General features: G+C 40.4%; 2 protein-coding genes across 9 annotated transcripts in view; one reads left to right on the top strand and one right to left on the bottom strand.

The window, feature by feature from the left end:
- The first annotated feature begins 211 nt into the window (after positions 1–211).
- FKBP9 (FKBP prolyl isomerase 9) lies at positions 212–18,046 on the top strand. The gene is made up of 10 exons (XM_035129105.3): positions 212–1,006; positions 4,974–5,119; positions 6,138–6,327; positions 6,784–6,929; positions 9,340–9,529; positions 11,479–11,624; positions 13,453–13,639; positions 13,997–14,142; positions 15,422–15,585; positions 16,675–18,046. The coding sequence occupies exons 1-10, from the start codon at positions 726–728 to the stop codon at positions 16,852–16,854; spliced, it is 1,776 nt and encodes a 591-aa protein (XP_034984996.3). The 5' UTR covers positions 212–725; the 3' UTR covers positions 16,855–18,046.
- Positions 18,047–19,764: 1,718 nt separating this feature from the next.
- NT5C3A (5'-nucleotidase, cytosolic IIIA) overlaps positions 19,765–27,073 on the bottom strand; it is a 28,162-nt gene continuing 20,853 nt past the window's right edge. For all 8 annotated transcript variants that reach the window (XM_088653435.1, XM_060280583.2, XM_060280581.2 and 5 more), the window contains 7 exons: positions 25,983–26,052; positions 25,600–25,646; positions 24,556–24,641; positions 22,680–22,769; positions 21,798–21,960; positions 21,020–21,220; positions 19,765–20,150 (listed from right to left, as the gene is read on the bottom strand). In XM_088653435.1, coding sequence (XP_088509561.1) covers positions 20,049–20,150; positions 21,020–21,220; positions 21,798–21,960; positions 22,680–22,769; positions 24,556–24,641; positions 25,600–25,646; positions 25,983–26,052 — 759 coding nt within the window. In that variant the 3' untranslated portion in view covers positions 19,765–20,048. The remainder of the gene's footprint in view (positions 20,151–21,019; positions 21,221–21,797; positions 21,961–22,679; positions 22,770–24,555; positions 24,642–25,599; positions 25,647–25,982; positions 26,053–27,073) is intronic.

The following is a 27,073-nucleotide window of genomic DNA, read 5'->3' as shown; positions in this document are numbered from 1 at the left end:
TACAGTATATTGATATATTTACACACACACCCAGTTACTCTACGCCCATGAACAGCATCCTGTTGATCTGACTTGCAAAGGACGCTTTCCTGTCCTAAGCGAGCGGCTCAAAATACTCCGGTAGATCATTCCTCCGCTGCAGTAATTCAACTTCTTCCCTGCGACTTCCTACTCCAAAGGCTTTGCGCGCTCCCGCTCCTCATCGCCCTGGGGTCCGAGAGGATGGCAGGGCAGGGCAGGACAGCTGCTCTGCTTGAGGCCTCGAGGAAAAAACCCCGAGCCCTCAGCAGCCGCGTCTCTGGGCTGGAAACGAAGAGGCGCCACGTCGCGACGCGAGGGGACCGTTGCCCCACCTCTAAGTTCCACCCCCGCGAGACAGGGGAAAAAAACCACGCACGAACTATAAACTTGACTCTTGGCGGCTCCCGCTCTCCCCTTTGGTCGGCCTTTTCTCCCTCAGTTTCCCGAGTGGGAACGAACAAGCAGACCCCCCTCAGGCACCCGCCTGGTCTCCCAGGCCCTCCTCTTCCTCGACGTCCCCTCGGGGCTGGCTCCTCCCGCTCTGCAAGCGGAGAAGCAGCGGCTGGCCGTTCCCCCCCCCCCCCGCCCCGACCCTCCTCCTCCTCCTCCCTCCGCCCCTCTCCACGTTTGCAGCTCTGGGAAGCCGGGATTTCGGCGCAGGACCTCCGCCTTGGCCGCGCCTCCTTCTCGCTCGCCCCATCGCCATGGAAGGGCCAGGAATGCAGCCCGGCTGGAGGAGACGCCACCGCCACGGCCACCGCTGCTGCTGCTGCTTCTCGCCGCTGCTGCTGGCGCTGCTGGTGAGCTGCGTGGCGTGCCAGGCTCCGCCGGTGCCGGCCGCCGGCGAGCCGCCGTGGGACGGCAAGGATGTGCTGGTGGAGCGCAGCTACGTGCCCCGCGAGTGCCCGCGCACCGTCCGCGCCGGCGACTTCGTGCGCTACCATTACCACGGCACCTTCCCCGACGGCGCCAAGTTCGATTCCAGGTACGGCTCCGCTTCGCGTGGCAGCCCTGCTTGCGCGCGCTTTCCCGGCAGCAAGGCCCGCCGGAGGCAGCGGGACTTGCTCCCCAGGCGTGCATGCACACGCTCGCGAGCCTTCGCGCTCGATCAAGCTCGCTGGCCAGCCGAGCGCAGTTCAAAGTGTTGGTGCTGACCTTTAAAGCCCTAGACCAGGCACCCCCAAACTTCGGCCCTCCAGATGTTTTGGCCTACAACTCCCATGATCCTTAGCTAACAGGACCAGTGGTCGGGGAAGATGGGAATTGTAGTCCAAAACATCTGGAGGGCCGAAGTTTGGGGATGCCTGCCCTAGACGGCCGCTGTCCAGTATACGCGAAGGAGCGTCTCCATCCCCATCATTCTGCCTGGACACTTGAGGTCCAGCGCCCAGGGCCTTCTGGCGGTTCCCTCACTGCGAGAAGTCAAGTTGCAGGGAACCAGGCAGAGGGCCTTCTCGGTGGTGGCGCCTGCCCTGTGGAACGCCCTCCCATCAGATGTCAAAAAGGAAAACAGCTACCAGATTTTTAGAAGACATCTGAAGGCAGCCCTGTTTAGGGAGGCTTTTAATGTTTAATAGATTATTTTGATGTTCTGTTGGAAGCCGCCCAGAGTGGCTGGGGAAACCCAGCCAGATGGATGGGGTATTATTAATAACAATAACAATAATTTATTATTTATACCCCCACCCATCTGGCCGAGTTTCCCCAGCCACTCTAGGGGGCTTCCAACAGAACATAACATTAAAATGCAAATAATAATCCCAAGATGGCATCCAGCCCAGGGCGGCTTTTGATGTGGGGCAGAGCACCCGCTTCGCACGAGGGAAACCGCAGCCCTGCCCTCTCCTGTGAAAAAGGTCCTCGGTGGCGGGGATCGGGAGCCCACAGTCTGAGAGAGCTCTCCCCATTAGGGAATACTGTACAGTGGTACCTTGGTTCTCAAACTTAATCAGTTCCGGAGGTCCATTCCAAAACCAAAGCGTTCCAAAACCAAGGCGTGCTTTCCCATAGAAAGTAATGCAAAATGGATCAATCCGTTCCAGACTTTTAAGAACAACCCCTAAAACAGCAATTTAACATGAATTTTACTCTCTAACGAGACTATTGGTCCATAAAATGAAAGTAATAATCAATGTACTGTACTATAAAGTAAATAAGGCAGTATTGTAGATGATAAAAGTTAAAAATTTTTTTTTTCCTTACCTGCACTGATGATAGTCATTGTTTCGATGGGGGGGGGGCTTTTATTCATTTCCACAGTCACACAATCAATCATTCAGTAGCTGAACTGGGTTCCACACAGTCACAAAAACGAATTAACCCAAAAAGCCTCAAAAACAAAAATGCAAAATAAATAGCAAAAACAAAAGCGCCAAACTTAATCCATTCCGGAAGTCCGTTTGACTTCCAAAATGATTGAAAACCAAGGCGCAGCTTCTGATTGGTGCAGGCACCCCAGAAACAATAGCTGACAGTCACATTGGACGTTCGACTTCTGAAAAACATTCAAAAACCAGAACACTTACTTCCCGGTTTTCGGTGTTTTGGAACCAAGGCGTTTGAGAACCAAGGTACCACTGTACAGCTCTATGCAGCCAACTGCTAGGGCTGAGGTCCCTCCCCCAGATCTGAGTGGGTTGTCCCTCCCAAGTTTATGGGCATTGCCATTCAAATAGTGTGCATGCACCGCATCATGTGATCAATTATGTGGGGTGGGGTTTACATGGGCTCCCTCAATAGTTTATTCAAGTGGGCACCCCTGGCTCTAGGTGCATAGGCATCTGTTTATAACCTGAGAAGCCTTACCTGCCATCATCTTCAAAAGGCAAAGGTATACAACAGGGGTCCCCAGACTTACCCGGCTTTGGGCCGTTGCCCGCCGTGCCGGAGGGCGGGGGAGTGCGCGCCCGTGCGCATGCGCACACACACTTACTGGCACGGTGGCGCGCTTCCAGGTTGGAAAAAGCGCCAGAAATCGTTTGTGCGCATGCGTATGGGCCTCCCCCGACCCGGAAGTGCACCGGAAATGACCTCTTCTGGGTTGGGAGAGGCCCATACGCATGCGCACAAACGATTTTCGGCGCTTTTTTCCGACCTGGAAGAGCGCCGCTGCGCTGCGCGCCGTAAGATCGGGTGACGGCGGCGGGGGTCGTCGCGGGCCAGATTGGGAGGCCAATTGGGCCGCGTCTGGCCCGCGGGCCGAAGTCTGGGGACCCCTGGTATACAAGCTCCTCTCCTAGTCTAGAAAACCCCACCAGTGCCAGATATAGGGTGGCGAGCCAAGGGGGCACAACAACAACAACAACAACAACAACAACAACAACAACAACAACAACAACAACAAAATTAATGTCTATATTTATACAGGTACCAACTGAGAAGATTGTACAGATACTTTATGTTTCCATATGATTTATGCTGCATTTGCCCTGCTCTAGTATGTTCTGTTATGTTTCCACAAAGTATTGTTTGTAAGCTGCTTTGGGATTCATTTGAATGAAAAAAGGCCCAGAACTACTAATTAATAAATCAATAGCCATAACAAAGCAACTGTACCAAAAGGAATCATTGTGAAAATAATAAATACGATGGGAGTGGGGGGGGGGAATTGCCAAATTTTGTCCTCCCTGCAGGCGCCACATCAGCAATGTCTGCCCCTGACCCCACCCTAGGCGGAGAGGCTGCTTACAGTGCAATCTTTTGGATCACAGGGCACCCCCTTGGGCCTGCAGATGTAGCTCTGGAACTGATCCATTTCCAAGTGATGGAGACACTTAGGAATGTTGTCGCACAATAAAGTAAACTGGCCTCTGCTATATTTCTCTTTGTGTATGATACTTTTGAATGCATTCCCACTGAAGTCCTTGAAGAAAGGTAGATTTAATATAACTTGGGTGCACTGTAAGTGTGCCTTTGAGTAAAACGTAGGCTATATCTAATTGCATCATAATTATAGGGCTGTATAACAGCCCCTGCACAAGGCATAGAAGGGGGTGTCTATTTCTCCTCTAGTGAGAGGGCAGCCTTTGTGGCCAGGGAAACTGCATCTTGTAAATAGATATAATGTTAATTATCAAAAATTCCCAAGTGAATATGCCCTTTGGCAAAATTCCAGACATCTCTCTGGAAAGAATGCATATTTTTGGAAGCTTATATTTTTTTACCCTTTCAACATTGTTGTAGAATGCTGCATTCCTAACCCCACACCTTGGGAATAAGCCCCATTGAATTCAATGAGACTTACTTCTGAGTAGACATGATTGGGGTTGCACCAGGAGAGCCAAACCATTCATTCCCCCCCTATCTGTCAATCAAATTAAAATTGCCTTGAATATGTGCTTTCTGTCATTATCCATTCCAGACAAAAGAAAGTTCGCCTTCACAGAACTTGTGGCAGAAATGTTTTGTTTGTTTGTGCTGAATCAGCTGCCATGAGTTATTCTGAGTTTGAAAGATTGGTGAAAAAAATTCTCCCACTTCTTTTCCCACAACAACTGTTTAGATCTCTCTCTTAGCCAACCATTATCCATATTTTGCTTCAAAATACCCCTGCTGCCTCAAATTCTTTAGCCTTTCCTCGTAGGAAAGATACTCAAAGCTCTACATCGTGTTGGTTTTCTACACCCTTTCTAGCTCTAGGACTGTCCAGGGTATCCCACACAGGGTATGAAAGCAACACATGTTTAGATGGCTTTTGAAAGACAGATGAGACAAGTTCATGGGGGATCAGTAGCCGTTAGTCATAGTCATGACTGAGAAATGGGTAAAAATAAAAGAGCTGCCAACAAAATACCTGTGAATGAGATTTAAGTGAATTGCAAATGAATTTGCAAGTAACCTACTGTGTGTTCTGTTCTCCCTCCCCCCTCTCTCCCTCTCTCTCCCTCCCTCCCTCCCTCTCTCCCTCTCTCTCTCTCCCCCCCTCTCCCCCCTCTCCCCCCCTCTCTCTCTAGCTATGACAGGGGTTCCACATTCAACGTCTTTGTGGGGAAAGGCCAGCTCATTGCTGGGATGGACAAAGCTCTGATCGGCATGTGTGTGAATGAGAGGCGGTTTGTAAAAATCCCACCCCATCTTGGCTACGGGAGTGAAGGTGTTTGTGAGTACGGTACTCTGTATGGAAATGTTCATCCAAGACAAGCTGTTGAAAATACAGAGTTTCTAACAAGTTCATCAAACCCGATTTTTTTTTAATGAATGCATTGCTGCCTAATAAGTCCTGTTCATGGGATGTATCTGTGGATCTGGATGGGTGGATGAGGAGGGATCATGCTGACGGACTCTGCCTCCCAAACTCCACATCTTCATTTTAAGTTCTGAACTTCTGAGAAACACGTGGAGTTCCTGCTCTCTCTCAGTCCACGTATTTAGATCTCTGGATATGTTATATGAATTGAGTTCAGGAGGCCTGATTACTACAGGCAGGGCTACAGTCTCATGCACACCAAGCAGACTATCATTGCTAAAGTTTCCCCCTGTCCTCCACATCAAGTCCTTTTGCCCTTTTTTAGAAAAACGTGAGAATCCTTGTTTTCTGCCCATTGTTCATTTCTTTAAGACAGACTTCTAGCTACAATTGTTGCAGAGAATACGTGATGGCAGAAATGTTCAGCATGTTCCTCAGTGAGGAACAAGTTGCTGTCCTGTTGTGATCAAGATTAATTTAATACAATTAAATACAATATTTAATACAACTTCAGTAGTGATGACTTGGAGCAGGGTAACAGTAGTAAAGCGAACTCTCTCTAAGTCAGTTGTTTCCCCAAATTTTTGATAAACAGAGGCATTTCCAAGTTCCCTGTGAAGAGGGATTGATTGACAAACCATGCTGGGAATTCTTGCTCTGGGAGGGGAATGGTGGGCTGTATCCAGTAATTCTTTGCAAACGACAGCTCCCTGAATGCTTTGGGTGAAGCCATGACAGCTGAAAGTGGTATTATAGTGCTCTAAATTTGGCCTCTGTCTCTGTACGCCTGGGCCACTGGTGAAACAGTTCCTTAGCCAGCCACAGTCCTTTGTGCATGCCTGCTACATCTTGAAAGAGAAAGTTGTTTGTTGCATTAATTCTGTTTTTTCAGCAAGCATCATTTCCGTTTTAATATATTTTGCATTCACAGCTGGTGTCATTCCTGCAAACTCAGTGCTTCACTTTGATGTGCTTTTGATCGACCTTTGGAATTCTGAAGACCAAGTTCATATTGAAACTTATTACAAGCCAGAAAATTGCACAAGAACAATCCAGGTGTCTGATTTTGTAAGATACCACTACAATGGGACATTTCTAGATGGTACACTGTTTGACTCGAGGTAGTTAATATATATTTCTTTTTTTATTTATTCATGTTTTCTGAGGTCTTGATTTTTGAGGGCTTGTGCGAGAATTTACATAAAAATGTGAATGAAAATATTTCGTTGGCAGGGCTGGGAAAAACCTATGCCTGAGGCTTAGGAAAACCACTTCCTGTCAGTATAAGACAATATTAGACTAAATAAACCAATGGCCTCTCACGCCCGCTATAAGGCAGCTTCAAATGTCCAGCTTTTAACCACTAAAGCAATAGGGAAAGAATGTGGCATATTTGGCATCTTCGCCTTTGTGCAACTAAGTTTTGTTCTTTTATACGCAGCAGAAATTGTTTGAAACAAAATGCGCATCAATCTACATTGATTTTACTCTGTCCAACTCTTCACGTTTTCTCCTGCTTCCAGTGTTAAAAAGGAAGACACTGACTATAAGTAACTTGCTTTTGTTTATATCATCAGCCACAATAGAATGAGAACATATGACACTTATGTGGGTATCGGTTGGCTGATCCCCGGTATGGACAAAGGTCTCCTTGGAATGTGTGTCGGAGAAAAGCGCATTATCACAGTGCCGCCTTTCCTGGCGTATGGAGAAGACGGAGATGGTAAATGCCAAATTTGTTTATGCCACTAGTGAATATTATAATGCAACACGCTGGCTAATAACTGGTAGTGGATATATAATTAAGCACAGTGTAATTCAAAATATACTAATATGCCACTTCAAAATAAGGTATATATCATACAGTACATCTCACATTTCCAGCTGATGAAGACTTTATTCCGAAACAGTGAGCTATTCCAGATACACTGTCCTCTTGAGACTTCTCTTCAAGACTCCTGAGAGACGTCTTCCTTTGAGACTTTTATAGGACGTCTTCCTTTGAGGGGCGGCTTGGCATTCCTCGCTATTCATCGACTTGTTTGACTCCTCATTTGACTCTTATATATACAACAATTTACAGTCACTTGTATATTTTGTGAGATGTACTGTATGATATATACATTATTTTGTTTGTTTTTTTAAAGTAATTTTTATTAGATTTTATATAACATTTAGGAAACATAACAAATTAACAGTATAACACAACAAAACATCAAAAAACCAAAAATACACGACTATAGCATGCACAACAATAAAAACAATAAACACATATCATCTTATATCATCTTTTAAGTCATTGTTCCTTTTGCTTCCCCAAGTCCCCTCTATCTGATTTTCATTTTAAAATTATCTGTAACAGTTTCTAATTCATTGCTTTTAATTTTCATCATCATATTTTTCTTAATTCATCTTAATCTCAGTCTTTTGTTTATAACTCATTTTTCTACTTTGTAATCTTCTCTCTTTTTCCCCCTAATGCCTTAACTTCAATATTTCCCTAGATATTCAGTCTTTTAATACTCAGAAATAATTCCCTAAATACACTTTGAATTTTTTCCAGTCTTCCTCCATTCTCTCATCCGCTTGGTCACGGAGTCTTCCTGTCAATTCTGCTAATTCCATAAAGTCCAACATTTTCAATTGCCATTCCTGTAGAGAAGGCAATTCTTCTTTTTTCCAATATTTCACAATTAAAATCCTCGCAGCTGTGGTGGCATACATGAACAAATTAACATCTTTTTTTGGGATTTCCTCCCCGACTATTCCAAGTAAAAAGGTTTTTTCAAAAATGTATTTTTATATATCTTTTTCATTTCATTATAAATCATTTCCCAGAAGCCTTTTATTTTAGGGCATGTCCACCACATATGATAAAATGAGCCTATTTCCTCTTTACATTTCCAGCACTTATTGTCACCCTTATGACACATTTTCGCTAGTTTTACCGGTGTCAAATACCATCTATACATCATTTTCATTAAATTCTCTTTCAACGCAGTGCATGCCGTAAATTTCATACCCTTCTTCCACAACTTTTCCCAATCTGACATCATAACATTATGGCCCAAATCTTTAGCCCAATCAATCATAACCGATTTTGTTTGCTCATCTTTCAAATGCCACTCTAACAATAAATTATACATTCTGGACAAATTCTTACTATTTGCCTCTATTAATTCTGTTTCCAATTTTGATTTCTCTGTTTGGAATCCGACTTTTTTATCTATTTTAAATGCTTCATTTATCTGTACATACTGAAACCAATCACTTAACTTCTCCTTCAATTGTTCGTATGGCCTTAACTTAAATTGATTTTCCACCTCAATCAAAATGTCTTTGTATTTCAGCCTATTCTCATCCATAGTTATCCTTTTAGGTTTCTTCGCCTCGAGGGGCGAAATCCACCTAGGTGTTTTCCTTTCTAACAAATCTTTATATCTAATCCATACATTAAACAGTGATTTCCTAATTATATGGTTTTTGAAGCCCTTATGGGCCTTAACCTTGTCATACCATAAGTATGCATGCCAACCAGATATATGCATTATTTTGAAGTGGTGTATTAGTACATTTTGAATGACATTGTAATTAATTATATATCCACTACCAGTTATCACCCAGCGTGTTGCGTTTGCATTTGTGTTGATTGTTACATTTTGCAACACAGGGGTTTGTGTTTGTCCACGCTAGTAAATACTGTGTTAACATAAATCAAGAGAAGATCTTTCCACAGAATTTGAACTCATGTTTTGTGTAGGAAGCAACTGATCAGTCAATCAACTCAATATCTGATTGCCCAGGGTATGTTCATCTTTAGTCTCAGTTACAGTTTACCGGTAATTTCTTTCAACTTTCTCTTAATTTTTCCCGGATAGACAATTGGCAGAATAACCAGACTGCTATTAGCAAAATGAAAGTTGTTTTTCAAAAATTCCTGGAAGTAGAATCTCTTATGTTGATTAAAAAACATAAGTTGCTTTAGAATTGGTGGGGGTGCAGAGAAATGAAATGTGTGTGATAGCCTGTGATAGATGTGAGGTTGAGGGTATGTATATATGTGGGGTTAGCTTGAATTTCTTTCTGAATTCCTGCGTTGACTTAAATGCCCACCACATCTACCTTGGTTATAGGTAAAGAAATCCCGGGTCAAGCGTCTCTGGTCTTTGACGTAGCTCTCCTAGATCTCCACAACCCCAAAGACAGCATCGCTGTGGAAAAACAATATGTGCCTGAAACCTGTGAGCGTAAAAGCCAAGTAGGGGACTTCCTCAGATATCATTATAATGGTACACTTCTGGATGGCACATTGTTTGATTCTAGGTAACCACACTGCTAAACACGTTTCCTACTTTCTGTTTCTTTCTCTCTGTGTTTTTATAGCTCTATTCCGTTGAGCATTCTTGAAAGGTATTCTAAGTAGCTCATACCTGCCAAGTTCCGGCCTGAGAAATAAGGGACTGGACCGGAAGTAGCAGACCGGAAGTAGCGCTGCCGCCATTTTGGAACTGGGCGGAGCATGCTCAGAAGCGACTTTTGATGCTGCTCTGCCCTGTTCCAAAATGGCCGTCGCACGAGAAGTCGCGCTGCAGCCATTTTGGAACTGGGCAAAGCAGCATCAAAAGTCGCTTCTGAGCATGCTCCGCCCAGTTCCAAAATGGCCGCTGCGCCAGAATAAACCGGGGAAAAACTAAAAAATCCGTTTTTTTGGCTGGGGGCAGCTGGAAAAATGGGGTTTTCCCTGGGAATACAGGAGACTTGGCAGCTATGAAGTAGCTTGGTAAATGTCTTCAATAATCAATAAATAAATAAGACTAAGAAAAAGTTTTTAAAAGTAGAGCAATGGTTCCAATGGATGTGGGTTTTCCTGAACTCTCATTTTCTCTCTGAAACAAGAGATTTAATTAATAAATGCACAGAAGATGGTGTAGGTTGATTACTACATCCAACAAGCAGACAGAAAAGCACAGCTAATAGGACACCAGCACATAAAGTAAACACATTTGGGAAATTTAAAAATACTTCCTATTTCTCCTCTTGAGTAACTTTAGTGTATAAATGTTTAGAGGGTTTCCCATTTTCCATGATAATAAATGGGAAGCAAAAGTGGATCTGCTAGTTTATAATAACTTGTACGGTGAAAACCAATTCTTTACGTTTATAGCATCTTTTATCAAAACATGTCAATATGCAATAAGAATAATATCACCAATCAAAACGTTAAATGCTTTGCTTCTTCCTGTTGTGGATAATTACTTTTGGACATTTACTTACAGGGGCACATGATTCAACAAAGAATAGGAAAAAAAATAGCCATTTCGTCCCATCTTAGCACTTAGTGCTTAGATTGGAGAAAACAGATCTCTATGCCTGATGTTATATGACATCAGGTGACTGACAGATGGGCGTGGTTTTTCCAAAACATCCTTGCAGCCGAATTCAGAGGCGTGGTGGACCTAGGTGCAGTGAGAGGTTCTCTATTACTTTGTTAGACCCCGTGCTATTTTTGCTGACATACTTGAAAGATCGACATCTTTCAAACAGAACATCTATCAAACAGAAAAGATAAATTACTGTTTCAAATGGTACTAGCTGCTAGAATTGTCTATGCAAGATAATGGAAGGGAAAAGAGTCCCCTTCATAAAAGCATGGCTACTTTTGAGTAAGATCATACAGATTATGTGGGTTAGACAGGGAAAACAAGGGTTTAAGAATTTTGAATCTGAATGGGACCCATTTAGGAATTTCTGGAATAAAAATCAAGGGGTGACAAGACACAACCCTATGTCACGAGAGTAGTGTCTCTTGATTGGATGACATTAATATGCTATTCTGGCTTGGTTTTTGATTTGTTGGTTTTGTGTTTTTCATACCACAAAGTGGATAGCTTTTTCTAGTTTTGTTCATTTTATCCGACTTCTCATTTTGCTGCTATACAGTATATTAAAATAGTTTTCTTGTCTATGCGATTGGTCTGCTCAGTACTGTTTAAGGTTACTTCACCTATCCGTTAATATATTTATAATCTTGTTATATATTTGGCTTGCTTTTTTATTCACAGTTGAAGTTTTACCATATTATGCACATTTACGTATTTGTTTTGCTAGCTTAATTTCCTCACTTCTTCTACTCACACTTAGGTTGGGTGCTATTATCAGACATGACTTCATCAATTTAACTACCCCCTGTTGATACTTCTTGATGTTGATGTTTTTGCTGTAGAGCCAGTAAGGTGTGGGCATATTGATAACAATCTTAGTTTTGCCTATAGTTATTCACGGAACCGAACATATGATACCTACATTGGGAAAGGTTATGTGATTGCTGGGATGGATGAAGGCTTGCTTGGTGTATGCATTAGAGAGAAGAGGAGAATAACCATCCCACCTCACTTGGGGTATGGCGAAGAGGGAAGAGGTGAGTACTGTTTTTAATTCAGCAGCAGTGCCCTCCAGTTCAGTCATTCTTTTACTTCAGCATTTAAAAGATTTAAGGCCCAGTGTACTGCATGGAATATGATTGTTGGCCTTCCATCTTCCATTTTTATATATATAATTATTTATTTTGTTACAGCAAATTACAAATACAATTATCCAATTTTACATTTTACAATTCCCCCCCCTCCCATTGACTTCCCTCATCTTCCCCTTCTGGTTTGTTACATTATTTGTTATCTTCTGCATGTTAAATAACTGTAAGTGTTATTGCATTGTCTTTCTTCATCTTTTACTAGAATAAAATTGGGAATGTTTATTCAAAGGCCTTCCATCTTCCTGGTTAGAAGATAGGAATCAATGGAAGCTGCTGTAGCCCTCTCTCTTGGCAAAGCTTCAATTTGTGCTTGCCTTTGCTTGGAATAAATACAAACTAAATATCAACCGTGAAATTCCCTGAAATGAGAAGTAATTGACTATAATAAAGATTAACTGAAAATAATAATAACCACTTAAACAAATGAATATAAAAAACTACTAGAGCAAAACTAAACGATGCAAAAATAACTTAAGTAATAATCAAAATCCTTGACGGGATGCTGGCTACAAACCTTGTTTCACTGTGATTAACAGTTTCCTCGGAAGGAAATAGAAAGATACTTGACTCTAAATGACCAAAGTTCAAAGATGAAGGGTAAAAAACCCAGCAAAAGAAAAGCTTATGATAAGTTTAACTGGACTTAAAGGAAGCCAATAACATTCCAGTAATAAAGGGTTAAATACCCAAACGTAAAAGCTCTAATTCTGCATCCTCAAAAAGGTTTGGAAACCTAAAATGCAGAAAGCAAGGAGGAATTCAAATTAAGCTATATTAGCTTTTAAATGAATTCAAAAACTGTTGTTTTCCAGGGGCCTAGTCAAGACTTCTGCTTAGAAGAGGCATTTCACAACAATCAGCAGTGAATACTTTACTTATCTAATATTCCTCTTTCAAGTTTATGGGAAATTGTATTGCTAGAAAGGAAATATGAAACTTAATACCAGCCAGGAAAAAAACTGGACTTCTTTAATCCTCAAGCGGAAGGGAAGAAAAATCGCAACACTAATCTGACACTGGTGATTGAAGAGATCGTAAATTTGACCCAGGCAATACTTGAAAATTAACCATACAGCTTTGGTTAAATGTGCTGCTCAATAGGGGAGAAGCACAATACAGGAAAGGTCATTGATTACATTTTTTAAAAAGGCTGTGCACATTTAAACAATGCTCTGCACATAATTCTGTAAAACTTGAAATCTTGCACTAGCTTTTAACTAGGAATACTGAAAATATTGCTCCTGCCAACCTAGCAGTTTGAAAGCACGTCAAAGTGCAAGTAGATAAATAGGTACCGCAAGTAGATAAATACTGGCAGGAAGGTAAACGGCGTTTCCGTGCGCTGCTCTGGTTCGCCAGAAAGCGGCTTTGTCATGCTGGCCCCATGATCCGGAAGCTGTACGCTGGCTCCCTCGGCCAGTAATGTGAGATGAGCGCCGCAACCCCCGAGTCGTCCGCGACTGTCAGGGGTCCCTTTACCTTTACTGAAAATATAGATAATTATCTCATGTCTCACCATCTTTTGGAAGTGCATGGAATTCGTGCTAATGGAAAATTATCACACTTGCCAACCTCTGAAAAGCCCCTTTCATGACATTTGGAGATGACCAAGTCTCATTTGTGGAGTACTTAATTTTAGTAGATCAGATCAGTTCGTTACTGTAAGAGCAGAAGGGTGGGTGGCTTCTTTTCATATAATCATTTATTGTTCTAGGAAAGATTCCAGGATCTGCTGTGCTGGTCTTTGATATTCATGTGATAGACTTCCACAATCCATCTGACTCTGTGGCTATTACCACCCATTATAAACCTACCAATTGCTCTGTTCTGAGCAAGAAAGGCGATTACCTGAAGTATCACTACAATGCCTCACTCTTAGATGGCACTGTGCTAGATTCAACGTAAGTATGTAGTTTAGCAGCAAAGAACAAGAGAAGCATGAAACTGGGAATATTTTGTGCATGTGCGCCTACCCAATAACTTATTTTTAAAAATTTGCTTTCATTAAGTTACAATTGGTGAGAGAGTAATGATGAAGAGAAGGGCTAATAAGACTGAGGGGTTTGTGGATTCTGGGGTCACTTGTATTAACAAACGTTCTGCATGGTCCAACTTGCAATGTATTTCTTAGAGTCTATTAAGAATTCAGATCATCACATATAAATTGGAAATGGTAAATGTCAAAAGGCTGGAGGAGGCGGCATTCTGATGTTTCATTGGCACATCCTAGCTTGTGAACTACTATTTTCTTCTTTCAGGTTTAGCCTTGGGAAAACCTATAATATAGTGCTGGGTTCTGGACAGGTTGTATTGGGAATGGATATGGGTCTCAGAGATATGTGTGTTGGAGAGAAAAGAACAGTTATTATCCCACCCCACCTTGGCTATGGAGAGGCTGGCGTTGGTAAGTGGACAACACTTCATATGTCTTTTAGCACAGTGAAGCTAATAGTGATGCTGACACACAAATGTGTCTGGTCTTCTGCAGCATGTGCCGCAGCTCACTTCTGTGAGCAGTCTTGTTTTGTTCCTTAAATGTGCTCATTGGTTCATGAACAACTCTTGAGCTGGTGTATCCTCCACACCCCTTTCTTTAGCTCCCAGCAGAATCTGAATAATGAGAGATCTAGCCGAGGAGGATTATTTGGAGCCGAGAGTACTGCACTTTGAGAAAGTGTTTCATTGATTGATGCAGCACTTAGCTGCAATTTAAGTAAGAATATTAGTCTAAAAGGAATATTCACAATATGAGATGTTGAGAATATAGCCATTTAATGATACTACTACTACTACTACTACTACTAAGGGACACAGGTGGCGCTGTGGGTTAAACCACAGAGCCTAGGGCTTGCTGATCAGAAGGTCAGCGGTTCGAATCCCTGTGACCGGGTGAGCTCCCGTTGCTCGGTCCCAGCTCCTCCCAACCTAGCAGTTCGAAAGCACGTCAAAGTGCAAGTTGATAAAAAGGTAAGGTAAACGGCGTTTCCGTGTGCTGCTCTGGTTCGCCATGCTGGCCACATGACCTGGAAGCTGTACGCCGGCTCCCTCGGCCAATAACGCGAGATGAGCGCCGCAACCCCAGTGTCGGTCACGACTGGACCTAATGGTCAGGGGTCCCTTTACCTTTACTCCTACTACTACTAGTATTATTACAACCAACATTTATTACCCACCCTTCCCACCAAGGTCCCAGGGCGGGTTACAATTAAAAACACAATATTAAAAACAGTTTAAAACTTAAATTTATAGAAATATGTCATAAAAATATACACTTCAGTTGTTAAAAGCTAAGGTAAAGAGGTGCATCTCTATAATATAATATAATATGATATGATATGATATTATTATATTATTTACTATGGTTTAATCTCAGAATGATGAAAATAGCCCAAATTAATAAAGCAATGGGGAAAGGCTATACAGTACGTACTTGTGAATTAACAAACAACCTTACCTTAATAGTCACAAAGCGTAGTGCACCTTCTAAGATAAAGAATACATTAGCCATATTTCTTTTGGATGCTGCAGGCTTTATTTTCTCATATTTTATCTTGCTGATGTTTCTAAGCCAGTGGGTGAAATCTGAACAATTTGTATTAACTGCACAATTTGCGAATGCTGGGGGCGGACCAAATTCCCAAATGCAGAAATCTAACTTTATTTTTTGTTATTTACTGTTACAGAAGGAGAAGTGCCTGGTAGCGCCGTATTAGTTTTTGACATTGAACTGTTCGACTTGGTGTCTGGCCTACCAGAGGGCTATATGTTTGTATGGCATGATGAAGTCTCTCCTGATCTCTTTGAAGAGATTGATAAAGATAAAAATGGAGAGGTTCTTCTGGAAGAGGTAAGGTTTTGGCTAGGAAAGCTGCATTGGAAAAAAATATATGGGAGCTAGTAAGTTCACAGACAGCATACAGGGCACTGAGTGGAGGCCCAGTCTTCAAGCAATATATTTAAGATCATGTTTCTATTCTGACAGGACAATCATTTATGGAAAATTAAAACAAATATTTCTACCCATAGCAATGCATATGATCATGCAGTTGCTCGAGACAAGCTTTGGACATTCTACAGAAACAAGAGGCCAACGTGCTTCTAGGTCTTGAGCATCGGAGGCAGATACAGAGAATACAGAGAATAGCTACTCGTTAAGAGGATCTGATTGAAGCCCAGCTTCAATTGATCTGATTGAAGCACGTCTTAAGTGAATGTCCCTAAGAAAAAAATCTCACTCAAAGGGTCAGGACATAGCAGCTGTTACAGTAGTAATGAATACAAACACTGCTTGTGGGAATTTCCCAATTCCTTTTAGATATTTGAAATTCCAGCAAAGGCAGCAGTACTGACACACACCTTGGAATTTAAGTACCAGTTTGACACCTGAACCTCTCAAATGGCACATATACAGTGGTACCTTGGTTTAAGAACAGATTAGTTTATGAACAACATGGATTAAGAGCGCAGCAAACCCAGAAGTAGGTGTTTTGGTTTGTGAACTTTGCCTTGGAAGCAGAACATGTTTTGTTTCCTGTTGTGTGTGTTCCATTTGTAAATTGAGTCCCCTGCTGCTATGGGAAAGCACACCTTGGTTTAAGATAAGGTTACCAGACGTCCCCGTTTCCCGGGAACAGTCCGCAGATTTACAAATCAGTCCTGTGACAAAATCCATCGATTTAGTAGGAAGTTGAAAAGTGTCCCCGGATTCATTGAAATTTTTTGGTAACCTTAGTTTAAGAACGGACTTCCGGAACGGATTAAGTTCGTAAACCAAGGTACCACTGTACTCACTAGAGATAAAGTATTAACTGGTATTTTCTTAGCACTGTATGTGAATATGAGGGGACAGATGCAAAGGTACCAAAACATCCTATTTGCTGGAGTTTTAAGATGCAAAATTCACTTCTCTCTAATGTATTTATTTTTTTAATTGTAGTTCGGCAACTACATCCACGAACAGGTCAAGGCTGGCAAAGGAAAGTTAGCTCCTGGCTTTGATTCTGAAACAATTGTGAAAAACATGTTCAGCAATCAGGACCGAAATGGAGATGGCAAGATTACCGCTGATGAATTCAAACTGAAAGACCAAGAGCCACAGGGACATGACGAACTGTAGTTTGTTTTTAAAATTTGTAGGAGCTAAACTGCTGTCAGAATGTATGCACAATAGAAGTGGTTTGAAATGTGTGTGTATACTTAAAAGTGTGGACAGTGAAAATGAATACTGTCTTTGTAAGAGTGAAGTAGGCTAAAGTAAGGGGAAGACTATGGCATTTAGTACAAAATTGGGTTCAATGACTTAAAAAAAAGTGACACAAATCTTGTGACATACTTTTTGAGAGGTGGTAAAGAATTTTGAGCTTAGAACAAAAATGTACATTTCTGTTAAACTCCTGCACCATGGCCCTGTTCGGTTACTCTCCAACTGAAGTTTTATAATCATCTCTCCAAGAGAAAATCTTCTACAATGGGAGAAGCTGCACTAAATCTTTTTCAAAGTCGGTATCCCAAGTCAGATGCTATGGTAGCACCATGAGCAGTACTGGAAATGGGGAGTCATGTTTCCCCAAGGATTGTAACTGAAGCTATGAATACAAAAACCAATCACAAAAAGTGTATATCATTCTTTGCCCCGTATCAGAACATGTCCATTTATTTTAATGGGCCTCCTCTTGAGTATCACCCTGAAATTAGTCTGTCCTCACTAACGTGTATTATAGAAAAAAGGAAGCAGAACTTTACTATAAATATGCTGCAATATGCATAATGGTAGATTGTAATTGTGTATACAACATATGGCTACTCCATCTACTTTTTTGTGCAGTGACTCCTCAACTAGAGAACTGTCATAAGCGTACTTCAGATTGAATCTCAGGTCTCATTTGTGTCTATAAAACATTTTGTTGATCATAGAATTGTAGAGTTGGAAGGGATCATGACAATCATCTAGTCCAGCCACCTGCAAGAATATGCACCTGTACGGGGATCAAACCAGCACCACACACTGAGCAATTGAGCTAAAATACCCTGCGGCTAAAGAGCACAAGAGCGTAAATTTAGTGATTGACCTCCCCCAAAGGGAAAAGGAGCACAAAGCCACGGTCCTTCCACGAACGGGAATGTACAAAGCGTCTTCTTTTTTAATTGTAGAATGGTGCTAGTCTTAAAACTACGACATACCTTTCAAAACACCTTTGCAGTAAGCAAAGTTATGTTTTATACGCTTTGTAATATTAATAATGTCTTGAGGATTTGTCAAGTGTGATACATGCTGTTATTTTTATTAAAATAAAATATGGACAAACACATTCTGCACTACTCTTCTTCCATGTACAGGTGACTGGGGATGGGGAAAGGCTTAACAAGTGAAAATATTGATTTAAATTATGGTTTTCAATAAATATCTGAACTGCTTGGCTAGCGCTGGAATTGGAGCTGGGACATAGGTATTCAGATCACATCCAAAAGCTCTCGGAAAGGTGAACAAACCATTTATGTAGTTGTAGCCCAACTATTGAAGGAAAGTGTACAGGGTGAATGAGCAAAGGACTGCAAATTAATATTGTATTCTTTCATCTTGTATAATTGACTACAGGCCGAATGTGGGTAACAAATGAAATGCACCAATTATGAACAGTACTTTAAATAATACTGGCTGCTTTTTTGTTTCTTTTTCCGGCCAAAGGAGAGTGGTGTTTTTTGGTTTTAAGCTACCCCTTGTAAGTAAAAGCTGTTTAGTAACTGAAATAAGAGATGAAAAACTCCCTATCAAAGCTCTCTAGAATTGATATATGTATTCACCATTATTAGATATCCCCTAAAACAATACCATGTATCTGCATGTGGAGCTGGGCTAGAATCATAGAATTGTAGAGTTGGAAGAGAGGGTCATTTAGTCCAATGCCCTGCAATGCAGGAATCTCAACCAAAGCATTGTTTGAAAGCATTGGGCTCTCATGGGAAAGATTGGGCTCTCATGGGAAAGATTCATATAGGCAGTTTGTCTCACACGGGTGTGTTCCAAATAGTAATCATGCATAAGAATTGGGCATGGATCTGCCTGCCAGGTAGCCCTTACAAGAAGCAGCAGCCTGCACCCAAAAGCAAGGCATGCCAATATGGTAGAAGCTCTTCTTCCAGACTGGCAGCTCCATTTGTTTGGCATCTCCAACTTTTTTGCTTTGTTCTAGAGTCAAACAAAAAAGTGAACCCCACTCCATAAATGCTCTCCCCATCTAGCTTGAAGAAATGAGTCTCCCTTTGGGGTAAACTAGGAAGCACAAACCCTTTCTTCTGAGAACCATTTGAAGGAGAAAAGATCCCAGGTTGTGCTGGATAGTGGATACTGGCCAACTCTACATCCTCTCCTGCTTCCTAGTTTAGCCCCAAACCAGCTTTTATCTGCCTCCTGCTGGACGGAAATGTGGATCACAGCTGTGCAAGAATCTTTCATTTCGAAACACTGAACATTTTCACGAATAGTTACATGAGACATACTATGGCAGAAATAGAACTACTGTGTGGTATTCATTTTTAAACAGTTTAAACAGTTAATGTATATCTCATCGCACTCTTCACTAAGGTAACACTGAAATTATATCCTTTATACCTAGCTTGGGGAAAAAACATGGCAGTGCTACTGAAAATATTGTTTTCTGTGTATTGCTATTTGGTAAATTAGAAAAAGTGTCTTTAGAACTGTTCAGGGCCAAAACATGGGGCAGACACAAATCTTATTATAAAGCACTCAATATCTGTTTCAGCATTATTATTTTTATAGCCAGCATGATTTTAAAGATTGCAGTGTTTAGTCTTCACTCTTGTGTACTGAAAAGAGCAGTCAATAGCAAGCTTTCTCATCTGTGCTCTGGCACAAAGTATCTTTTTCAAGAATATACAAATATCAGCAATATTAAACCCCTTAAACTCAAGAGGTGCAACTTTTATGAACTGTAACCAAGTCAATTACCTCCACATGTGCTTATTCACCATGCTGCTTGTGCGTTTTCTACAACAGCCCCACATGTTCTGAAAACATCCCTTTATTGTGCATGAATATAAACTGAAGGAACTCTTTTCCAGTTATCCATACAATCTATCCATTAGAATAAATAAGGGGTTCCATTAAAAGTGATGGGGGGGGGGGTGAGCGTCCAGAAGATCATGGATACAGTACAGTATATTACTTTACAAATAAAGTGACTCCCATACAAAACAGCATCAAGATTGATATTCTAAGATAGCACAGGCATGCTGATTTGTCCAACTGCCTTCATCAGGCGGAAAACAAGCAAATTCCAATGATGCTCTTTACAGAATCTTTTGTAAGATTGAGTTGGCCACATCTAAAGAGTCATCTTTCACCAACACAATATCATAGCAGTCCATATATTTCTCCAGCAATTCTTCAACCTAGGTTTTAGAATGCAAAGAAAAACCCAAATGTCAGAAAAAGTCAAACATCAAGAAACATATTACAATATACCAAGTCAACACCATTTTAAAAGTAAAGTGGCGATATCTTTTTCTTCTTCTTTTACTAAGTAGTGTAGGTGTTGTATTCGAAGATGTTTGCAATCAGATTTCAGAACTCTGGAAAGGCCTTTAAAGTACAAAGGATTCAACCCTGTTCCCATAATTTTGAGAAGCAAAATATAATTTGCTACTCTGAATACATAATGCACACAAAAGCTATTTAGCAAATATGTAAGTCAGGTTGAAGCACTGCTATATATATATATATTTTGGGGGGAACTTACTTAAATACAATGCAATCTGGCTTTTATATTACAAACATACTAGGAGTCAATGAGGTATGAGATGTGGTTGCTGAACATAGCCTAGGTTTAGAGTTAATAAGGATATCTGAGGAGTAGATAAGTAAAAATAAGTATCAGGGTTGATCAAGATCATATTTATGTACAGTGAATGGCCATTTCTGTTCCCGACCCCCACGTGCATCAGTGGAGCACATTCCCCAATGCTGAAAACCTGGAAGTTTCACTTTCAAAAACCTCTGGGTTTTGAAAGTTTTTTGGAACCTGAACGTTCAATGCGGCTTCCGCCTGAGTGCAAGAAGTTCTTGCAACCAATTGGAAGCTGCGCTTTGGCTGTCGAACGTTTCGGAAGTCGAAAGGTGTTCCGGAACAGATTACGTTCTACATCCAAGGTTTGGCTGTATTAAGTTCCTACCCTTGAACAGATTCTGTTAGAAAAAGGTATACATGACCATAAAATATAATAATATGGACATTATGCTTATCAAAGAGACAAAGACTTACCTTATCATTTAGATACCCAATCTTAAGAATATGTTCAACATTTGCCACTCCATCTGCCATAGTTAAATCTCCTTGAGAATCTCCAAGCAGTATGATGTTGCTGTTGTCCTTTAATTGTTTGAAGTACTCTGTATTTTTCAAGGCGCCATCATGTTTGTTGTAAACATGAATCAGTTCCCCTTTAAATCCTTTTAATACGCCCTGTTAAACATGACAACAATTAGTTCTAAGAATGGTCTTAGCAAATTAACAAGTGTCCCTTCTGTGTCTCTTTAGAACGTTTCCAAGAGGCTTTATTCTTTCAACCAACTACAATTATATGATGCTTATAACAGTGAGAATAATGCTTTATTCAAAGGAAACTCATTCATTTACTCTAGGAGCCCTTGTGTCCTCTCCCACTTTGAATCTAGTCTAATATTTAGTCTAATATCCAGAGTAGACACACTGAACTCAACAGATTTAAGTTACTTAATTGATTCTAACCAATCTACTCTGTACACCTAATACATTTTTTTAAAAAATACTTGAAAATTAATACTTTGAACCTGGCTCAGTGATATATAGGCACCCAATGGTGTTACACAGTGGGTCATGTGACCCCATCAGCAGTTTGGCTGATGCATTCTGCACCAATTGAAGCTTCTGGACCAGACCTAATGATTGTCTTTAATATAGGAAATGCCCATTTTAATGCTTGAGTCGGAAGCTACTTCCTTAGTAGTACAGGATGTGTTGCAATGAATTAACAGTATGCATTTGATATGCTTATACCTACATTCTCATCAAAATCCATGAAGTTGGAAACTACTTTGACGTTGGGATGGTAGACACCTGCTTGATGAATGACTTCTTCTAAGATGTCTCCAATTCCAGCAGAAAATATGAATACGGGAATATTATGTTCATGGAGTTTATCAAAGAAATTCTCATACCCTTCTCTGTAAAAGCAGATTTATTTTTTAGAAAAGGAACTAAAGTCTGATAGTATTATATTTTGTATTGCAAAAACAGAAGTTTAACATATCCTCCCCCTAAAATATCTATGAAATAGGCAGGATGCTCGTGCATTTTTTTCTTTTATGGAAAGTTTATTTATCTATGGTTTCAAAATCTAAAACATTTGATCGAAGATGATGTTTTGCATTAAAATCAAAAATATTAAGAAAAATGCTTTATCAAATATCTGTTGTCTTTTGAGCAACATGTCCTTCAGGTCATTCTACTTTGCAAATGTAAAACAGTTTGCTTCTCAAAAAGCAAGGGTGGAGCAGGAATTCCTGCTGCACCTTATCTGTAAAAATGACAAGATTAGGATTTTTTTTTTTTAAAAAATAACTAGCTTGTGCAACATCTACTTTTCTATTCCTCAGGCTAGAGGGCATGCAGATAAGTAAAGGCTGCATGTCAGACCCTTGGACTTCAACCTCATAGGTGTATGGATAGAGAAGAGAGGGAACTCAAGCATCCTGCTTAAGTAGTGCGAGGAAGGGGAGACACTAGCCTGCTAATCCAAACTTTTTTTAAAAAATGGAGAGCATAAATGGGCATGTAACAGCTTTCCATTTCTGTAATTCCCAACGAAGAAACCCCTTCCTAAAATCTGATATTATGCCACATTTACAAAACTAGAGAAATGGAATACTAGGTTCTTACTTACTTCAGCATAACATCAGACTCCCTCACAATTTCAGCAAGTTTGTGCTTCTGTAATCCTTGTTCAATAAGCAAAGAATGTGATTTGTTGTACCTAAAATAAACACCGAAAACTTGTTACTCGTGTTCAAGTAGGGTAAAAATTCACGCTCTCTTATTGGAAAAGGAATGTTTCAAGACAGGGTTGCCGACTTTTGGGGGGCACTTTTGGAATTCTGAGAACCATAGGCACTACAGGTGGGTGGCCGTGTTGGTCTGCCATAGTCAAAACAAAATAAAAAATTCCTTCCAACAGCACCTTAGAGACCAACTAAGTTTGTTATTGGTATGAGCTTCCGTGAGCATGCACACTTCTTCAGATACTTCATATACTTCTTCTTGGTATCTGAAGAAGTGTGCATGCACACGAAAGCTCATACCAATAACAAACTTACCGTAGTTGGTCTCTGAAGTGCTACTGGAAGGATTTTTTTTTTTGTTTCAACATAGGCACTACAGATATTTTGATAAAATAGCCGAAGTTAAACAAACAATGTGCAGCCAAATGTTTAATGTAATAAAGTGAAATCTGAGGCATAATATCCTAAATTCCTAAGTGTGAAGTATTTTATTTTTATGGTTTAATTTCCATGCTTTTTTCTTCACATAAATGCACACAAAGTAGGTCACAACATGACAGCAAAAAATGCAAATCAATATATCATTATAACAACAGTCTATAGTGGAACCTTGGTTCTCCAACGCCTTGGTATTCAAACATTTTGGCTCCTAAACACCGAAAACCCAGAAGTAAGTGTTCTGGTTTTCAAAGGTTTTTCAGGAGCCGAATGTCTGATGTAGCTGTTGACTATTGTTTCTGGGGTGCCTGTGCCAATCGGAAGCCGAGCCTTGGTTTTTGAATGTTTCGGAAGTCGAACAGACTTCCGGAACGGATTACATTCAATAACCAAGGTACAACTATAGAATCAATCGTTACACATGATAAACATTTCCAATGCAATTAGATATTAACAGTAATAAAACCAGCTTCAAGGACATTGAAATAGTACTATACCAAACTGTATCAAAACCGACAAAGTGCATAAAATAAAGTGTTTTAGAGAGCTTCACTAATGCTACGTCAATTGACTGCTAAACAATTAACTACATTAAATGCAACTGCATGAATTCCCACCCTCTCCCCCCAATGTTCGTCCATCTATTTCAACTTTTTCAATTTTTCTCCTCCTTTAACAGGTCTAAACTGAATTTTTGCATAGGACTACACAGAAGGCCACACTTTGCCTTTGTGTCATAAATTCCCCATCACATATCTAAAGAGCCATTTAAGCTGCACACTATCTCACCTTTTCCTGATCACAAATTCTTGAACAGCATTGGAAGATTTTTATGCAGTTGCCTTGAATTTTGACAGCTGCTGTCAGAAAGAAGGGAGTTGGAAACTCCATGGCATAACTCAGGCAACCCTTTTGAGAGAAATCTAACTACTATCAGTGTTTCTCAACCAGTGTGCCTCCAGATGTTTTGGGACTACAACTCCCATCATCCCTAGCTAGCAAGACCAGTGGTCAGGAATGATGGGAGTTGTAGTCCCAAAACATCTGGAGGCACACTGGTTGAGAAACACTATACTAGATTATGCCTTTTGTACATAATGGTACACTTTAATCGGCTGCTATTGTTTTACCAAAACAGTAAATGTCTACTCAGTCTATAGTGGAACCTTGGTTCTCCAAAGCCTTGGTATTCATGCAATATAATTTTGGAATTCATTTTAAATTTTGAGTGTAAAATATGGAAGTGTGCTTCAGTAATCCACTCAATTTAACAATTAAGATGTAAAAGTTTGCTATTAATATTAACCATTACAGAAAACTCACCACTCAACCATGTAAGGATACTTCTCTTCAATTGTAAGGCTTGGATCAATTTCAATAGCATAATACATTTCTTTCAACTGGTATAACTGAAAAAAGAAAAGGTCAGACATTCTGTAAATGTTGTACTCCATAATTGCAATTTTGGTGCTTTGATCAAATAATCTAGACAAATTTGCTACTTTAATTTTTGTATATTTCCTGTTAACATGTGTATAAGAATAATTTCCTGGTTTTGGGTGCTCTGCACAATGGAGGATTGTTGTTGTTGTTGCTGCTGCTGCCCTAGTGCTAAAGCTTTTCAGTAGAGATCAGGAAATATTCACCCTCCACATTAAAAATCTATTTCAGTTAAGGACTTTTGCTTTAGGGCTCAAAAACAAATTAACAAAGCAAGAATAAGAAATAAAGCACAAAAAAACACAAAAAACACCAGAGGGGTTTTGGGCACCTTAAAGACAGGCTGAGTAATACTGGATGGGCAGCAGTGGGGCATGACAGAGTGCCACCAGCATCCATAGCACTATTGCTCTGGAGTTGGCATATTGATTGGACCCAATGCCATCAAGGGCCAGTTTGGAATCCAGTGGATTTTGGGATTCTCATTGTGTTTTCCTGCCAAAAGCCTCAAACGAGAAGGGCCTTGAGCCATCCCATCAGTGGTACTTCTGCCCACCCGTACTTTCGGCAGGCAAAACAGAGTTCCATGCCAGAGCAGTGATGCAGTATCACATCATGGGCGAAGACGAGTGGAACTGCTTTGGGATGAATGGAGGAAAACCAACACTGCATCCTGTGCAACATACCAAGGGTTTGGAATTCACTGTGGCATAAACCGCTATGTACTGAAGTCCACCATCAGATGCAGAAAATGTTATTTTTAGTTGGGATATAAGTGTAGCACACTTTGAATAAAGAGAAAAAAGTGGGGCCAACAGAGCACACTCGTGAGATAATTTGATGTTAAGCTTGAGGTAAATGGAGTAATCCTTTATAAGTGTTGTAATTGGCCATAAAAAGGGGCAAATAAGTAACTTTTAGGATTACCTTTTTGCGACATTCATCTGTTATAAGTTTGCAGTTGTCAATGATGTCTGAAAGATGTACAGAATGTTATTAGAACAGTGCAAGATTCTAACTTACCCTAAATCAGTGCAATACCGGTAGTTTTAACTTGTTAAAAAACTAACAATGCTATTTGTTAAAGAAGCTATAAAGCAAATATTAAAATCAGTGTGTTAAAAAGAGCTACAGACATCAAAGCATCTCCTTTGGAAAATCATTAAGTCCAACTTATTTCATTAAAAGAGGATCTTCCACCCCATATTTCTATGAGTTCAATGGAGCTTTCTACCCGGTGAGCAGATAGATGTTTGCAGCCTGGATCTTGATCAAATTAAAATTTCTCATAAAAAATAAATAGTACTCACTATGACATGTCGGACATCTTTTGCCATTGTGGGAAAATCTACTCAGGGTCATATCAAAGTCTGTAATTATCTGTAAAAGGCAGATGAAACAAATTATAAATCATGAGGCCCAAATGTTAAATGCCTAGAATTTAAGCGACGGACAAAGTTTAAAAAATTTACATTGAATGGCTCATAGTGTAGCAGTATGAGGAAAAATACAGTGGTACTTTGGGTTACAGACGCTTCAGGTTACAGACTCCGCTAACCCAGAAACAGTACCTCGGGTTAAGAACTTCACTTCAGGATAAGAACAGAAATTGTGCGGCGGTGGCATTAGCTAAAGTACCTCAGGTTAAGAACAGTTTCAGGTTAAGAACGGACCTCCAGAACAAATTAATTTCTTAACCCAAGGTACCACTGTATGTGTGAACCTTGAGTTCCTGTGCTCCTCTGGAAGGGTTGCAAGAAGGAATTTGGAACTTTTTGCTGCTATATTTGACTAACCAGAGCTTAGCACATTATCAGCACCTGGACAAACTGAGGTCAGTTTTAACTATGGTTTACAAAAACAAGCAAACTTCAAATCATGAGTTGTGAAGGTGGATTACTTTAGTGAACCATTTTTTAGATTAAACACAATTTAGGGTGCTGATGTAATACTAAGCTGCAATTAGTCTAAACCAGAGGCAAAATATTCCATCCTCCTCCTCATGGTCATGCCAAAAGGCAGAGGGCCTTCTCGGTAGTGGCGCCTCCCAGCAGATGTCAAGGCAATAAGAAACTATCTTACTTTTAAAAGACATCTGAAGGCAGCCCTGTTTAGGGAAGTTTTTAATGTTTAATGCTGTACTGTATTGTGTTTTTAATATTCGGTTGGGAGCCACCCTATTATTATTATTATTATTATTATTACTATTATTATTATTATTTTTATTATTATTCTTAGGGGTGGAGGGGGGAGCATACAAGTCTAGGCTCATCCCTATAATGCAAGCAAATGTAGCCAATATCACTGCATCAACATTATTAATCAAAAAGGCATTACTAAAAATGGTGCAATTATACACCTGAGTTGTGATGAGTGTGTTACTAAGAATAGTTAAATAAAT

The sequence above is a fragment of the Zootoca vivipara genome, chromosome 11 (genome assembly GCF_965207765.1).
Source record: "Zootoca vivipara chromosome 11, rZooViv2.hap1.1, whole genome shotgun sequence".
Classification (NCBI taxonomy): domain Eukaryota; kingdom Metazoa; phylum Chordata; class Lepidosauria; order Squamata; family Lacertidae; genus Zootoca; species Zootoca vivipara.
This window is presented reverse-complemented; position numbering and strand designations above follow the sequence as displayed.

Coding starts and splice junctions, on each gene's coding strand:
- FKBP9 (XM_035129105.3), top strand. CDS start 726: ATGGAAGGGCCAGGAATGCAGCCCGGCTGGAGGAGACGCCACCGCCAC. Junction 13,640..13,996: donor GGCACTGTGCTAGATTCAAC/GTAAGTATGTAG, acceptor TTCTTCTTTCAG/GTTTAGCCTTGGGAAAACCT. Junction 14,143..15,421: donor CTATGGAGAGGCTGGCGTTG/GTAAGTGGACAA, acceptor TTACTGTTACAG/AAGGAGAAGTGCCTGGTAGC.